The 16,138-nt window shown below is 41.9% G+C and overlaps 1 protein-coding gene across 1 annotated transcript; it reads left to right on the forward strand.

Annotated features, from left to right (window-relative positions):
• Window positions 1–3,770: 3,770 nt before the first annotated feature.
• LOC101024633 (ropporin-1) lies at window positions 3,771–14,869 on the forward strand. The gene is made up of 5 exons (XM_031662403.1): window positions 3,771–3,910; window positions 7,308–7,422; window positions 8,753–8,914; window positions 13,693–13,868; window positions 14,659–14,869. Exons 1-5 carry the CDS (start codon window positions 3,795–3,797, stop codon window positions 14,723–14,725), a joined length of 636 nt encoding a protein of 211 aa, XP_031518263.1. The 5' UTR covers window positions 3,771–3,794; the 3' UTR covers window positions 14,726–14,869.
• Window positions 14,870–16,138: the final 1,269 nt, after the last annotated feature.

Here is a 16,138-nt window from a genome sequence, read left to right on the forward strand (position 1 = left end):
GGCAATGGGAAGTATGAAATAGAAGCACAGGCAAGAGGTCAAGGATGGGAAAATGAGTATAATCCACACAGTTTTGTCATAGATAAAGCCATGAAAAGGCTGTGAGCTCTCCAAGAAGAGCAACAGAAAGAATGCTGAAGACCTGAGTTGGGGGAAGACTGCTAACTCTTGCTTAGAGTGAGGAAGGAGGAAGAGGAGTTATGGAAGGAGGCAAAGGAGCAGTGCTGAGGAAAATAGACACACAAGAATGGCGTATGCTATCAAAGGAGGAGAAAGTCTCAAGAAGGAAAGAATTGTCATGTCTAGCAGGTCACCTCCCATGTCAGACTATGTGTATTCCAACCCTACCTCTGTCACTTATTAGATGTCATTGCAAAAGTTCTGTTATCTTTTTTAGTTTCATCATCTGTAAAATAATGCTAATATATTCTACCTTATAGGGATACTTTGAGGATTACTTGAGAAAAATGTATGGTCCAGTACTTAGCACAGTACTGGTCCTCTTATGAGTGCACCTGGCACTTACAATAAATTAATAGATGTAATTGATAACTTTTAAGGGAAAAATACAATGATGAGAAGAGAAAAAAGAAACTGCAAGAGGTTAAAGAAGGACCAACCCCTGAGAAAAGACAATGGGTATGGAAAACTTACAAGAGATTCCTTGCCCCAAAATGAAAAGAGCTTGCAGATCAATTGTTAGAAAAGGCAATGGGATGAAGTAAAGGCTTTACTTAAGTTTGCTCTATACTGACCAAGGGTTAACCATTGTTACTGTTGTCATGGAAGCTTCCTTAATTAGGATTGGGGCATCTTTTCATTTACACGAGATTATCTGAGACTCCAGGAGAGAAATTAAACAATTGCACAACAACTAAAAGATCCTGTCAAAATACACGGACACAGAAAATGGTGCAGCCACTGTGGAAAACAGTACGGCAGTTCCTCAAAAAATTAAAATACAATTACCATATGATCCATCCATTCCACTTCTGGGTATATATAGACAACACAATTTAAAGCAAGAACTTGAACACATATTTGTATACCCATGTTCATAGCAGCATTATTCACAATAGCTAAAATGTGGAAACAATCCAACAGTCCATTGACCTATGAATGGATAAAATTGTGGTACACCTAACAAAATAGTATTCATCCTTAAGAACAAGGAAATTCTCAGCTTGGGGCCAGTGGTGCAATGGATAACACATCTGACTATGGATCAGAAGAAAAAGGAAATTCTGACACATGCTACCACATGAATGAACCCGAAGACATTGTGCTAAGTGAAATAAACCACACACAAAGGGACAAATATTATATGCCATATGATTTTATATGATAGTCAAATTCATGAAGATAGAAAGAAGAATGGTGGTTGCCAGGAGCTGTAGGGAAGGAAGATAGGGAGTTCGTACTTAATGGGTACAGAGTTTCAGCTGGTGAAGACGAAAAAGTTCTGGAGTGGATGGTGGTGATTGTTGCACGACAATGTGAATGTACTTAATGCCACTGAACTGTACATTTAAAATGGTTAAAATGGTAAATTGTATTATTTTTAACACAGTAAAAGAATACATATATGTGTAGACAACATAAGACAACATTGTGCAGAGCAAATAAGGTACTGCTGTTTGATAGATAAAATGGTTTGAAAAGTCATCAGAAACAACTTATAAGAGGAACGTTTTAAATGATGAAATATTTCATACTGACAAAATTAAATACATGATGTAAGTAGAAGTATAAAAATAATGAAACAAACATCAGGGCAGCAACCATCCAGCTTAAAACATAGAGCATTACTAATAATACAGAGACCCTTGTTGTATCTCCCTAATGACGTCCCTCTCCCTTCTCTCCCTCCTGCACCAGGGGTAACCACCATTCTGAATTTGTATTTATAATTCCTTACACTTTATTAGAATATTATAACATACATATGTCACCAGAAACAATATATTGCTTTTCCATCTAGCATGGTGAGACTCCTCCATGGTGATGTCTGTGGCGTACTCATTGAGAATTGTTGCTATTGTCTTAACAATTGAAGCTTTTATCATTATGTAGTGACTCTCTTTATTCCTAATAGTGCATTTCGCCTTAAAGTATCTTTTGTCTGGCATTGGTATGTCTACCTTAACTTTTGTTGGTTATTCTTTGCTTATTTATACCCTTTTTACATTGAGTCTTTCTGTGTCTTTGTTTTTTCAGGTGTACCTATACCTATATTTTAACTCGCACATTTAAGCCCATTTATTTTTGTTGTGATTACTGATATGTATGCATTGTTTTCTACCATGCTATTTGTCCACTTTCCTATGTTTTCGCCCCTCCTTTCTTGCCTTCTTTTTGACTGATGAAGGGTTTTGCTTGTTTGTGTTGTTTAAAAATTCCTTTTTTCCTCTCTACAGATTTAGTGGTTATATTACTGTTAAAACTTTTCTAATACTTTTCTAAGTCTAAAATTAATCATTATTTTATCATCCTTTTCCTCCAAATAAAAGAATATAAATAAAGTAAAAGGTCATGAAGTCCCACCAACCTAAGACCACTTTAGTTTCTTGTCTTGGAATTTCCCAGCCATGCTAAGTGCTGGTGTACATTGAAAACTTAGAACTAGTCCGTGGCTACAAACTCCTGGGGCACTGTGTCTCTCCTGACTAGAAGCAGCAATGCAGACAGGTTTCTTTGCTGCTTACCCCTGCCTGTAGGCAGATATTTTCAGCCACACCTTTTCCGGCTGAGGGTGGAGTCCCTGGGTGGGTCTCAAGTTTAGGTCAGAAGGGGAGTCCTTTAGTTCAGACATTGCCTTTTGTGAGCCCAATCCTTGGTCTCTACCCACCCTCCCTGGCCATTTATCTCAAGGCTTCAAGTTCCTGCCATCTACATTTGCCCAGATGAGCCCTAGGTTCTGCATTTGCCCAGCACTGCGGGTTCCACTTTACTCACCTCACTGGCCACTGGAAGATTTCTCTCACTTCACTGCAAGCCCAGCAAGGCAATGTGAAAGGCTTGTACTGAGATTTGTCTGGCCTCTAGGTGTTTTGAAGAGGGACAGCTTTTTAGCATATCTAATCTGTCCCTTTCTCTACTAAAAGCAGACAAAAATCTTTTGATCTGTTGTTTATTTGTGGAGGGAATTGTATACACTTTATGGATTTTCATGTTTTGTTTCAATTTGTCCTGGAACTTTTTAAGAGAAAATGTACGAATTTTCCGCTTGACAATTACAGTGGAAAAGAACACGCAGTTATAAAGAGAGATGCTCATCAAACGGCTGTTTAATGATAATTTTTATGTGGAAATGGCCTACTGTCAATTCACAGAGGGTTCAGAGTAAATTTTGCTACAATTCTTACCCAGCTAATAAGAGCTGGACGACATGGAAAGATGTTCATTATATAGTTTTGAGTAAATAAGCTGTTTTGTATAATCTTATTTTTTTATTTTACAAACATATATATTTATACTGAAAAATTCTGGAAGGAGACATCCAATATTTTGGGGTGGTATCATTAGGGAATTTTTTGCTGACCTCCACTTTTTAAATGAACAAGGCTGTGTAATTTTTATGTAAAGGACATAACTATTTACAACAAAAAGTAGGGGTTAGCAGACGGCTTTCTAACCTTGGCGTTGTGTAACCATAGAATGCATTTGTCTTGCAGAGTCCCCAAAATTGAATGTCAAACAGAGGCTGGGTGACCTCCTGTCCAGGATTGCTCTCATCGTATGAGTCGAAGTTTTCATCTTAGGTACTTTTCTCCTGAGAATAGGCCAACCAATCAATGGCTCAGACAGATAAGCCAACATGCATCCCGCCGGAGCTGCCGAAGATGCTGAAGGAGTTTGCCAAAGCCGCCATTCGGTCGCAGCCGCAGGACCTCATCCAGTGGGCAGCCGAGTACGTGCTCCTTTCTCGCCTTCACCCCTTGGAGGACGGCCGGAGAGACAGGGTCTTGGAAAACCGCAGAGGTTGCCATGGCTGCAGCCAGGGGGTCGGGACTAACTGGCATCATCTTTGTTTTAGCTCTCGCATTGCTTTGATGCTTTAAAATCCACACATAAATATTACATCTAGCTGGGTGAGGATAGGATGCCTCCCCTAAGCGAGCCAGATTGAGCAGTAGGACGCCAGGTCAATCGACCGTGTCCTGGGGCAAGCAGCAAGAGTTAAGTGACCGCGTCACACCAGCGTATGCGCACCCACCTCCTCCCTGTTCTCCTTTTCCCAGTCCCGGTGGAAAGAAGGGCTGGGAATCTCCGAAGCTTAATCTGCCTTTCTTCGTTCTCCTGTCTCACCACTAGATGGCAGCAGTGCAGCCGGGGGAGGGACGCGACAGCCCTGGGTGGATGGGGCGGGACCAGTCCAGCTAGTTCACCCCTTTAAGGAGACACTTCATCCCCTGTGTTAAAACTCTTACTTGGACCCAACCAAAGACGCTTTGTATCTTGTCTTTGAGGAAATTGTTATTTTCTTTAGTGTTTCTCTGAACTGATTTGTTCTGCCAACATAAAGATGTCCACACAGTACCCATTGCATTCTGGAGAAAGGCCAAGCAGAGTGATGGGGTCCTCAGGCATGGCTGAAAACAGTGTGCCTCAAACACGCGGGACCTTCTTTCAGGAGAGACCTCCAGAGGCTGCTCAGTAGATGGAGCTTACACAACAATCGCTGCGGGCCGGGATTGAAGCAGCTTTGCACAGAAAGCCTCTCAGCTATGAAATTGCTCCTTAGACAAACTTGCCTGCTTGAAACTGGGGAACCAGGACTTGAGACAGGAGCTGGAGGATAACTAGACCTCTCGGACCATTTTCAGGCTATTTTTACTGTTTTATGATTCCCTGCTTAGGAGGGTTTCAGTAGGAAGGGGAGAGTGAGAGAGGCTGTTGAGAGACAGCCAGTGAGTTGGGGAAGGGAAGATGTCCTCAGCCTGAGGTTGTGAGCGGGTGTACTGCGCAGATGGTGGGGAGAGTGTGGACACCTTTGAGAAGACACAAAATGTCATCTAAGAGGGGCCTTTCGGAGTCTCTGGGCCAGTGCTGTGCTCCCGGGCTGGATTAGGATGCAGCTTTTACAACTGGAAGGAAAATAGGCCAGGGGTGCTCATAAAAAGAAACCTAAATGGCGGTTGCTTCGCCTAGTAATGAGCCCTGTTTAGTTTTCCATTCTAAATTTTATATATTGCCTCTAAGATTGAACTTTAGCATCAGAAGACTAATTTATTTTGGCATAGTCAGATAGACAGACTTTATCTTATACATTCGTTTCAAACCCATTTTATTGTCCTTGTGCTGCTGTTTTATAATAAGCAAAATGACATTGCTTAGTATTGTCCCTGACATTTATGGAAGAAGGCAGTCACTATTGTAGCCTGCTCGCTCTCATATTGTATCACGTGCTATAATTTTTTAGACATCCATGAAAACTTAGTTTGTAGTTTAACCACAATGACAAAGGAGGGCATGACCTAAGAGCCCCCTCCTTTCTATCCAGACGCGAAAAGCACCGTTCAGATGGTTGTATGTGACTTACTTAAAACCTGTACCATTTTAGAGAATAAAACTCTACGAAGTATTTCCAAGACAAAATACATATTTAATCCATTGCAAGTAAGAATTTCACTACATATATGTTGTCAACGAAGAAACCTCTTACCAGGCATCGGCAGGACATATACTTATTTGTCCTCTGGTAGGCATGTGTTACAACACAAATTTGCAATCTATGTGTATAACCATGGACCTGATCACTTGCAAATGAAGCTCAATACCCCAAAGAACGAAATCCATGATTACAGCTTTATTTCCATGTTGTCTAACCAATTCCACAAGAAGTCCAGAGATGTTGGTGCTGAGTGTTACCCTACCTGGGCAGCACTTCTGTAGAATGAGGTGCTGTGTGTCTCTGTCCCTCCCATTTATACCACCCAAGTCCGGTTATAAAGCCTGAGGCCACACCCCGCTCCTGCTGTCACATTGCACCCACACCCCACCCACCCCAACACTGATCTGTGTGCAGAGATTTCTCATGCACGTTGTTAAATGTGGCCTTAACGTATTTCTTCTGCCCTTCCTGCTGATGACCTCCACGGGGTGACTGGCAGTTACTGCTTTAGTCCATGTAGCTTTAGCTCTGCCTGGCTATGTGGCTCATAGACAGGCAATGGTTAGCCCATCATTGTATGGCTTGACCCTAAAATGGACTTTTACTAAATTCCCTCTATATTTATTTACATACAACCTGGATCTGGAGGAAGTAATGGAGGGAAAAAAGCAGGGAGGGACAGAAATTTGTGGCTCATGGATTGTCAATAACCAGGCTTTGATGGAGACAGACGCTGCCATACAGCATTGGTGACCCACATGTCAGCGGCTCATGTCCATTCCCTGCTGCAGGCAGCCTCTTTTCATCTTATGCCAATCCTGAAACAGAACTCAGTACTTGTTCCACAGTGCCCCAAAACAAAGTCCACTCCACAAAATATTGAGGAGCAGGCAGATTTTACTGAAAATTTTGAAGGAAGATGGATAAACAGTTTTATTTCACAGTCATCATATAGCTTCAGATTGTCTCAAACCTTCTTTGGCTTGTCTTCTCTCCTGAGCCTTGCACGGTGCCCTGACAACCCTCTCTCCCTTCCCTCTTGAAGCTCCAAGCCTCATTACCTCTGGCCAGAAACCCTTCCTGATTCACCCCAGGACACTTCCATCTCTTCCCCTTCCCTCCTTTTTTGTTTCTTCAGAGATGGGGGTCTCACTCTGTCACCCAGTCTGGAGTGTGGTGGCACAATTATAGTTCACTGCAGCCTCAAACTCCTGGGCTCAAGTGCTCTTCCAGCCTTAGCCTCTGGAGTCGCTGGATTACAGGCCCTAGTCACCATTCCTGTGCTGTCTTCCCCTTTCTTTTTAGTTCTCTTCCAACTTCTCTTCCCAAGATTGTATATACATGTGTAATATACATCTGCGTGTATAAAACATTCAGAGATGACTGGAAAAGGAAACCTGAACCCAATATGCTCCAGGGAATTGCATACCCAAACTTTTCTTGGTTCTTCCTCATCCTTAGAGAAGAACAAAGTTTTGTATTCTCTAAGCATTCTCTGTGCCCTAAGTGGAGAGTAACACATTCAGGTTTTTCCCATATGTAAGTGAACTAAACACAATGACACATAGAAGCCACTTCACAAAGCTTCCTTTCTCTACCTCCTTCCCTCAGAAAAAGGGGGAAGGATTGCTAGAACAGCCAGAGGCCACTGGATATAGGATGCTCCTCCTACTCTCTGACTTTTTTCTTGTAGTTATTTTGAGGCCCTATGTAGAGAGATGCCTCCGGTGAGAGAGCGGTCTGAGCAAGCTGCTTTGTGTAACTGGGCAGAGCTAACACCTGAGGTGTTAAAGATCCTGCATTCTCAGGTAAGGGCCCTGCTGCAGCATTGAGGGGAAGGTAGGGACAGTGTTGAGGCTGGGTGGGTACAGATGAAAGCCCTCTGTTCTCTTGCCAGTCAGCTGACCACTTAGCACCACCCTAAAATACACTAAACCATGGACTGAAAGTAAATCTTCCCTTGGGGAAATGGGAATAATTTTGAAATAGGCTGTAGGCTGAGTCATTGGTGGGGTCATCCCAGGTTTCCTTGAAGCTGGCAGAATGTACAGGGGCTCAATGCAATGCTAATCTCGTCTCTCCAGAAAAGTGCAGGTCCTCAGTCACTCGACAGTGTCTCCCTTACTGATCAAGACCATAATATGATGCCAATCACAGTTTGGGGAAGGGCATATTTCAGCTCCCCAGCTATCCCAGGTCCAAACATAGCTTTTAGCTTTTAGGGAGAGGCTGTGAGCCTCTTCACAGCCACATCATCCTGGGAGCTGCCTGGAGAATGAATGCATGAGGAGGGTCCGGTTTGAGAAAGTTTGTGGTTTGGCCAATTCCCAGGAAATATGGTTGAGCACCACCATACCCTGCTTTATGATCCAGGACAGAGAGGTTAGGGGTGATTTAGGACTGGTGCGGCTAACTACCTTGGTCCCAGAGGCTTAGCATTTCACTGGAATCAGAGGGTCAGGAAAGGTGGTGGAGCACTTCATCAGGGGCATCTGTGCTCTTGTTGCACTGGTGACCAACAACTGGTCACCTTCCCTCCTTTTATCCACCAAGTACCTTGTGCAGTGAACATGACAGAGCTCTAACGTACCTGGGATCAAGCAACATTAGGCGTCCAGACCAAATCCCCGTGGGTCAGCCACATACCCCACATCATTCCAGGGAAAGCATGAGGGATGCGCGTGAGGTCTAGAGCTAAGAACTCAGTGCAATCTGGAAGAAAGAGACCTATGTCTTGTTTTAATTTTACCATTAATTAGTGGTCTGAGGTAAGCCCTCTACCCCTTGGTTTTGTTTTCAGGCTGTTCTATCTGTCATATAAGGAATAAAAAAATTTAGGAATACAATAGCAGATAAAAGCTATTGTCACCAGAAATTAAAATGTAATATGAATGTATATCTTTTGCATAATTCTGACACCTAAAGTTTAACAATTAATAAATTATATTTCAGCATGCTCTTCACTAGGATTTGCGAAAATAACTGCCACACAGAGCCATCTTGTACCTTCCTAACACCCCCTCCCGCCCCTTGCCATGTGCTGGGAGATGTGGACCTGGCCTGGGGGTGGGGTGTTTCTCAGGGCCTTGTCTCAACTTCTCCCACATCTCTGTGTTGTGTCTGTCCCCTGCCCTGCAGGTTGCTGGGAGACTGATCGTCCATGCAGAGGAGCTGGCCCAGATGTGGAAAGTGGTGAATCTTCCAGCAGATCTGTTTAATAGTGTGATGAACGTGGGTCGCTTCACGGAGGAGATCGAGTGGCTGAAGTTTTTAGCCCTTGCTTGCAGCGCTCTGGGAGTTGTAAGTTAGCTTGACTGTTTGGTTCCTGAGGGGGCAATCTCCCTCCGGGCCTGGAAGGGCAGTGGATCTATACACGTGGTCAACTCTCCAGGGCTGATGATAAACATGCCTCTTCTCGCCTTGGCCTTCTCCTCTCTAAAGCAAAGTCATTTCTGTGCTCGTCAGGCAGAGGCAGGGGCTGGGAGGGGCAGAGGGAGACACCATCGTCAGGCTCTGGGGAGAGTTGACTACAGTGTAGCTCTTGGATTATTTATGAATATTGCCTTCAGATTTATTTTCATTCCACTCCCTCCATTCACATTCCCAGAGACAGCCAAGAGCCGGCTGCAGAAAAAGACTTCCAGACACCTAGAATATATATCAATAGACACTTTTTAAAGGGGGTACAATCTTATAGAAAACTATGTAATAAACAGAATTGGATGCGAAACTCAGACATAAGAAAGCAAAAAAAAAAAAAAAAAGAGAGAGAGATGAGGCTGTTTCTGAATTTAGTCATGACATCTCCATGGATGCAGGATGTTCATACAGATTTATGCCTTTTCCAAATTTGACTTGTTTGATATTGGAAAAGCAGTTTTACTGTTTTGAAGCCAAAGATGCTGAAATCAGTTTATATGTATAGATATCTAAAGCTTGGGTATCTTATATATGGACTTACATTGTTAAACATTGTTAAAATAACTTAAAACGAATCAAAAACATGGTTTTTTGAAAGAATCCCTGAGATACAAACAGGTTTGAAAATTACAGCATTTATATGGGAAAAATGTATCTTTAAAATTTTATCTGCAGTTAATTATGATCTTGTTGGTCTACCCCACCCACAAAGGGTCAAATAATAAATAAATTCAATCCAATCCTGAAATTTTAGTCTGATGCAGTAACTGAAACAGCCTAACGGTAAATTTCCCAGTATCTCAGGTTTTTCCTCACCACGCTGTCTTCTCCAAGATGGCAGTTGAATTTAGATGGAAAGAGGTGACTCTAGGACCACAGAGCAGTCATTTCTCACAGCCCTCAGTCTTCTCTGGCATCTCTGGTCTCCATGGCAATGCCTGTCTGTCTGGTTGCTAGCTGTTTGCAGCTTAAGTTTTTGGTCATGTCTCTCCCAGACTGGTGAAAGGCTGATGATGCCTCCCCCACCGGCTCATTTCAGTTCTCAATGGTGTTGAGGGCCTCTTTGAGTCTTTGCCAGGGTGTCCTATCTGCTCCCTGGCTCTGGTGGTCTACTTCACAGCCCCTCACCAGTGTGTGATGTGTCTGAGCCCTTCCCGTATCCCCATACCTCAGAGTAACAAAGAGTGACTTTGGAAAGTCAAATTCCAACCCTCCCTCTACTTAGCCCACTGTGTAGATGCTAAGTTTCCTCTGATGTACCTGCCTCCCAAACTGGAGAGGGGAAACCACGAGGTGAGTTGGATCTTTCTACTTCCCTTCTAAAACAAGGAGGTGGGATTCAGTGTTCCATGAGGTTCATCTACCTCTGACATCCTGTGATTCTATCCCCACTTCTCTGCTTCCTCTGAGACACCCTCAGGCCTACCTCTGAATAACAGTGAGCTCCTCCAATTCTAAGAGGCCTTGACATATCTGATTTTGTTCTGCATCATCCCCATGTCAAAGAACCCCTAGAGGTAAAGTCAGCCTGGAGGTTAAGTCTGTAAATAAGGGGTGCCCTATGAAACCAGTAATCAATACCCTTATATTCATTTCTATCATGCTGGACTGTTTCTGGGATCTTAAATGTGGGGCTAGTCAGTGGTATGGTGTGAATGTTTGTGTCCTCCCAAAATTCTTAAATTGAAACCTCAACTTCCAAGGTGATGGCCTTAAAAGTAGGGCCTCTGGGAGTTGATTGGGTCACGAGGGTGGAGCCCTCATGAATGGGATTAGTGCTCTTATAAAAGTTGCCCCCTCCACCAAGTGAGGACACATAGAAGACATCATTCATGAGGAACAGGCCCTCACCAGAGAGAAAATCTGCTGACCCTTTGGTCTTGGACTTCCCAGACTCCAAAACTGTCAGCAATAAATTTATGTTGTTTATAAATTATCCAGTCTAAGGTATTTTGTTATAGCTGAGACTAAGTCAGGGGTCACCATCTGGTGGAGACCTTGCATCCTAGTTAATTCATATATCCTTAGAGGCAAGCCCAGAATTTCTCTTTCCTTTGCCAATTCAACAGTAAGACAGGATCTCTATGCCATTCAGAAAAGCCAGTTTGTTCCTTGTAGAAAAGTCTAGTAACAGGAATTTTTACTCCAGTAGGTAATAGGTACATTTACTCCATCTTGAGCTCTCTGCATCTAATACACATTATTCAGAATGCGATGGCATGCAGACCTGCATTCCTCCTCCCTTCAGCACTCCTTCTTCTGGACTGGTCTATGCCACCTCCTGTTCCACTGAACTGATTATTAAAAAAGAGATCACGTATGTAGAAAATAATCATGTTCACTGGAAAGAATGACTTTTTTAAAAGCAAATAATTCACATTTCAAGGCTTTCACCTCTGACTTTGAAAATGAAGCTTGCAAGATGTTTAAAGATTACCTCTGTGAAATGGATCCCCAAAAAAATATTGTGCAAGAGAATGAAGATATGTTTACTTTAGATTTATGTCAGTTTACCAAATAGCTCCAGTCCAAAGAGTTATTTATCCACTCATCCATTTATTAAATCTTTAAAAATATTTTAAAATCTTACGAGGCAATAGAATTTGAAGGTTTGTTGTTTGAATAATCAATAAAAGATGATGCGTAAGGCTGAAAGCCCCTATGTTAGTTTGTTAGGGCTGCCATGACTTGGTGGCTTGAACAACAGAAATTTGTTGTCTCTCAGTTCTGGAGGACAGAGGTTCTGGGAACAAGCTGTCAGCAGGATTGCTTTGTTCTGAGGTGTTTCTCCTTCTCTTAAAAATGGCCAGCTTCTCGAACTGTGTCCCTCTGTGCCTGCATGTCTGGTGGCTCTCGCTTTATGTCCTAACTCCTGTTCTTATAGAGACACCCTACTGACTTCATTTTAACTTATCTTTTTGAAGGTTGTATGTTTAAATACAATCGCATTCTCCAGTTCTGGGGTTAAGGCTTCGACATATGAATTTTAGGGGGAACAATTCAGCCCATACCAGCACCCCATGGGAGAGGGCAACAGAACAAAGCATTAGGGGTGCAGAGGGTTGTTTTTGGTTGCTTGTTTGTTTTTTTACAGAAACGGGTGAGCTGTGTGTGGAAATTATAAAGTTCAGAGTGTGCTCGCAAATCTACCCCAAACCATTCTCTCACTCACATGCATGACTTACCATCCTCCCAGACAGCCTCATGTATACTAGTTAGACCATGTCTGCTCTCCCACCCACTCTGAATTAAGTGGAAGTGCCTAGAAGATGCAGTGTTTCACAGCGATTTCCATGAGAGGATCCCCAGAGGCAGGGGAGAGGAAAGGAAGGTGGCCTGCCTCAAACTCAATTTTTTTTGACATCGTGTGGTTTATTGAAAATTTTGTTTCATAAAATAACAATGCTTATTAAATGTAAAGAAACAAATTTTAAATATTAACTCAATTAAAATTAATAATTATTGTAAATTATGTTTAAATTACTTGCCATCAAGTCAAACTATCACTCAAGGAAGAGTTTATTCATATCCTCAGTACCTCAGTACCTCCTGACATAGATTACACTCCTGGATAACACAAACCCTAGTACCTCCTGACATAGATTACACTCCTGGGTAACACACACCACAGTTAGAGAAGCCCCATCTAGGCAATCATTCTATTCTGGGAGAGGATGAGAGGAGAACAGCAAACATCAACTGCTAAGGCAGGACAAGTCTCCTCTACTAATCATGTGGGAAGATACAGCAGCTGCTTTTTCACTCACCCTAAGCCACCACTCAGGACTGATCATTCACTGATCCCTGGAAGGGTGTGTCAGGATGATCTGTACATCATCAGTTTCAGTAAACCACCAAGATCTGTATGCTGACCTTCATTTCACAACTCTTTCGCTTGTATCATTTATTCAAAGGGTGGGTTTATTTAACGACATGAGATTAGTTCTGAGCATGCTCCTTTAATGTTCAAGTTTCACTGTAAGGAGGGTTTGCTTCTGTAGTAACCCTTCTATTAAAATTCCTGGCACTCATTGTCAACCAATATTTCTTCAGCAATATAAGGGTTAGTATTACATAATATTAAATAAAGCACTAGGTGATTCTATTCAGATGGGCCCAGATGCTTTAGAGGAACGTTTAGCTTGATGTTCAAGACCATTTTTCCAGTATCTTCTTGGGACTCTATTTTCCTGGGGAAATTACCCTTCTCTTACCTTCTCTACTGTGTCTTGCTGAAGTATATAGTATCTTGCTGGAGTATATAGGCTAGACCATTTATCTCAGCCCTTTAGAGATATGATTGGAGGCTAATAAGAAATAATTCTAATTATATAGAATGCAAATCAACTTCCCTCCTTTAGTGAGGTTATTCAGACTAAAGTAACAAATATCTTTAAAGTATTTAGGAATTTATAAATTTAATTCCTTGAGTAGTCTTCCAACAAAGAAAGAAAAAAATAAAGATACCCAATACTTAATATTTTTTAGAATGAATTAGTGACATTTGAATGTAAAAATTTCAAGCTTTCTAGAATCTTAAATTGTTCGCACTTCATTTTATAGAGGAATATTTTTGTTTTCTTTCTTGTATCTAAATGGATCTCAGGAAATATTGCCTGGAAGAGTAACTTTCTCCTCATTTTATGTAACTTTTATAGACTATTACCAAAACTCTCAAGATAGTGTGTGAGGTCTTATCATGTGACCATAATGGTGGGTTGCCTCGGATCCCGTTCAGCACCTTCCAGTTTCTCTACACGTATATTGCCGAAGTGGATGGAGAGATCTCTGCATCACACGTCAGCAGGATGCTAAACTACATTGAACAGGAAGTGTAAGTTAACTTTTACCCATTGGAGGTGAAAGAATACCAGAAAAACAAATCTATGGGGCCAAGACAGAGGAAGATTATTGTATTATGCTGCTCTGGGAACAGAAAAGCGAGGACATGAAATATGGATCTGAAAGAAAAGGGGAAAGGGAAGGAGAAGAGGAAGGAAAAGAATGATATAGGACAACAAGTCTTTGAGTGCTACTGAGAGTAGTGGTAGCGGCGGCAGCAGCACCTGAGAACATGTTAGAAATGCAGAATCTCAGGCTACACCCTGGACCTATGGAATCATAAACTCTAGGGGTGGAGCCCAGGAATCTGTCTTTATAAGCCCCCCAGTAACTCTGACTCACACTTAGCTATGACCAGTGGAACCGAAGTGGAGGAGGAGGAGGAGAGGAGGAGCAGGGAGTCAAGGGTTAAGAGGAAAAGAGGGCCGGGCATGGTGGCTCACACCTGTAATCCTAGGGTGGGTGAATGGCTTGAACTCAGGAGTTCAAGACCAGCCTGGGCAATATGGTGAAACCCCATCTTTACTAAAAATACAAAAAGTAGCTGGGCATGGTGGTGTGTGTCTGTATCAGTTAATTGGGAGGATGGCTTGAGGTTGCAGTGAGCTGAGATTGCATCACGTACTCCAGCGTGGACAACAGAGCCAGACCTTGTCTCAGAAAAACAAAGTTAAGAGAAAAAGGAGCAACAGCAGAATTAATGTGAAATGAGTTGTCTGTATATTTTCTTTCTTAAATTAACTGTCAGTGAACTAACTGCAGATATACCTTTTTCCAAACAGAATTGGGCCTGATGGTTTAATCACGGTGAATGACTTTACCCAAAACCCCAGGGTTTGGCTGGAGTAACAGCACAATTTTGGCAATTTTAAAGGAAGATACAGAGATGATTGTACTTCAGAATGACTGAAACCCATATACCACCCAAAATCAATTTTCTTGTACAACTGGTACACACTAATAAACAATTAAACAAACATATGAAATCAGAAATGTGCGGAATTAAGATGTGAAATTGTTGGAACAAAACACCTTCGTTACCAGGAGATTAGTATTCTTCCCACGTGGACACTGAGTAAAAGTGGCTGACAAAGCATGGATAGAAAATGTATCTCCAATCAAAGCCAGACTGTCAGACTTTAAAAAGTAGTACGTTAACCAGACACAGTGTTGTTGTTCTGTGATTGTTAGGCATAATTTAGATGAGTGCCTTTTATATGGTCAATTGAAGTTTTTACCAGTTTATCTCTCCATTTGTTGGTACTGTGCTAGTCATTCATTCATCCTCTCACTCATCAATATTTATTGAGGTTAGCTATGTGCCAGGAATAGGGTTGCCAGAAAAAACACAGGACACCCAGTTAAATTTGAATTTCAGACAAACAACAAATGTTCTGTTTTGGTTTTTGCTAAACCTGGCAACATTCCAGGAAGTATGCTGACTTCTGAGCAGATGCAAATAACATCTAAATTCTGCCTTCAAGGAGCTCACAGTCTAACACTAAGATAAGACCTGAACATAAATCACTTTCACGCAAATGGCCTTGAGAAGAACTAACAGTATTCCAGAAAGTGTCAATGTCAACGGATTTTTCTGAAACCATACACAGATGGCATGGAACCTACTAGAGAAATCCAGAATGCCCAAGGCTCAGGATTATCCAGGACTAGCCCTTTGAGCTTGGTCTGGAGGTTTAGTCCCTCTAGTATCATGGATACACAACTTTGCTTATCTGTCCAGTCTCTCATAATTCAGCACATTGGACCAATGACTTTGCCAATTGGCTCACCTCTGAAGTGTGAAAGTCTCTGTTCAGGTTTGACCATGTTCCAGTTTATAGGAAATGACCAAAGTTGAAAACCATACCTAGACAGGCACTGAGGATATATACAAGGTATCATAGGTTTGGAGTCAGACAGATCTGGATTCAAATTCTTTCTCACCAGTGACATCGAACAACTTAATTTATCTAATATTGTTTCTTAGAGATAATGACACTGACTTCATAAGGTCATATTGTAAGGAAAAATTTGAGAATTTATAAAGTACTGTACACAGTGGCTTACACATGGTAAGTGCTTAATAAATGTTGGCTATTATTAATACAGTATTTGTAATCATTAATACAGTATTTGTAATATTGTTAATACAGTATAGCCCAGGTAGAGGGCAAAGCACAAAGCTGTTTTCCATCCTTGGGGTGACTGCAGAAGCAGGTTGATTTGGCAGATGTGCTGTAGATACTGTGTCCCTAGTGAGCA

This window comes from Papio anubis, unplaced genomic scaffold (assembly GCF_008728515.1).
Source record: "Papio anubis isolate 15944 unplaced genomic scaffold, Panubis1.0 scaffold610, whole genome shotgun sequence".
NCBI classification, from domain to species: Eukaryota; Metazoa; Chordata; class Mammalia; order Primates; family Cercopithecidae; genus Papio; species Papio anubis.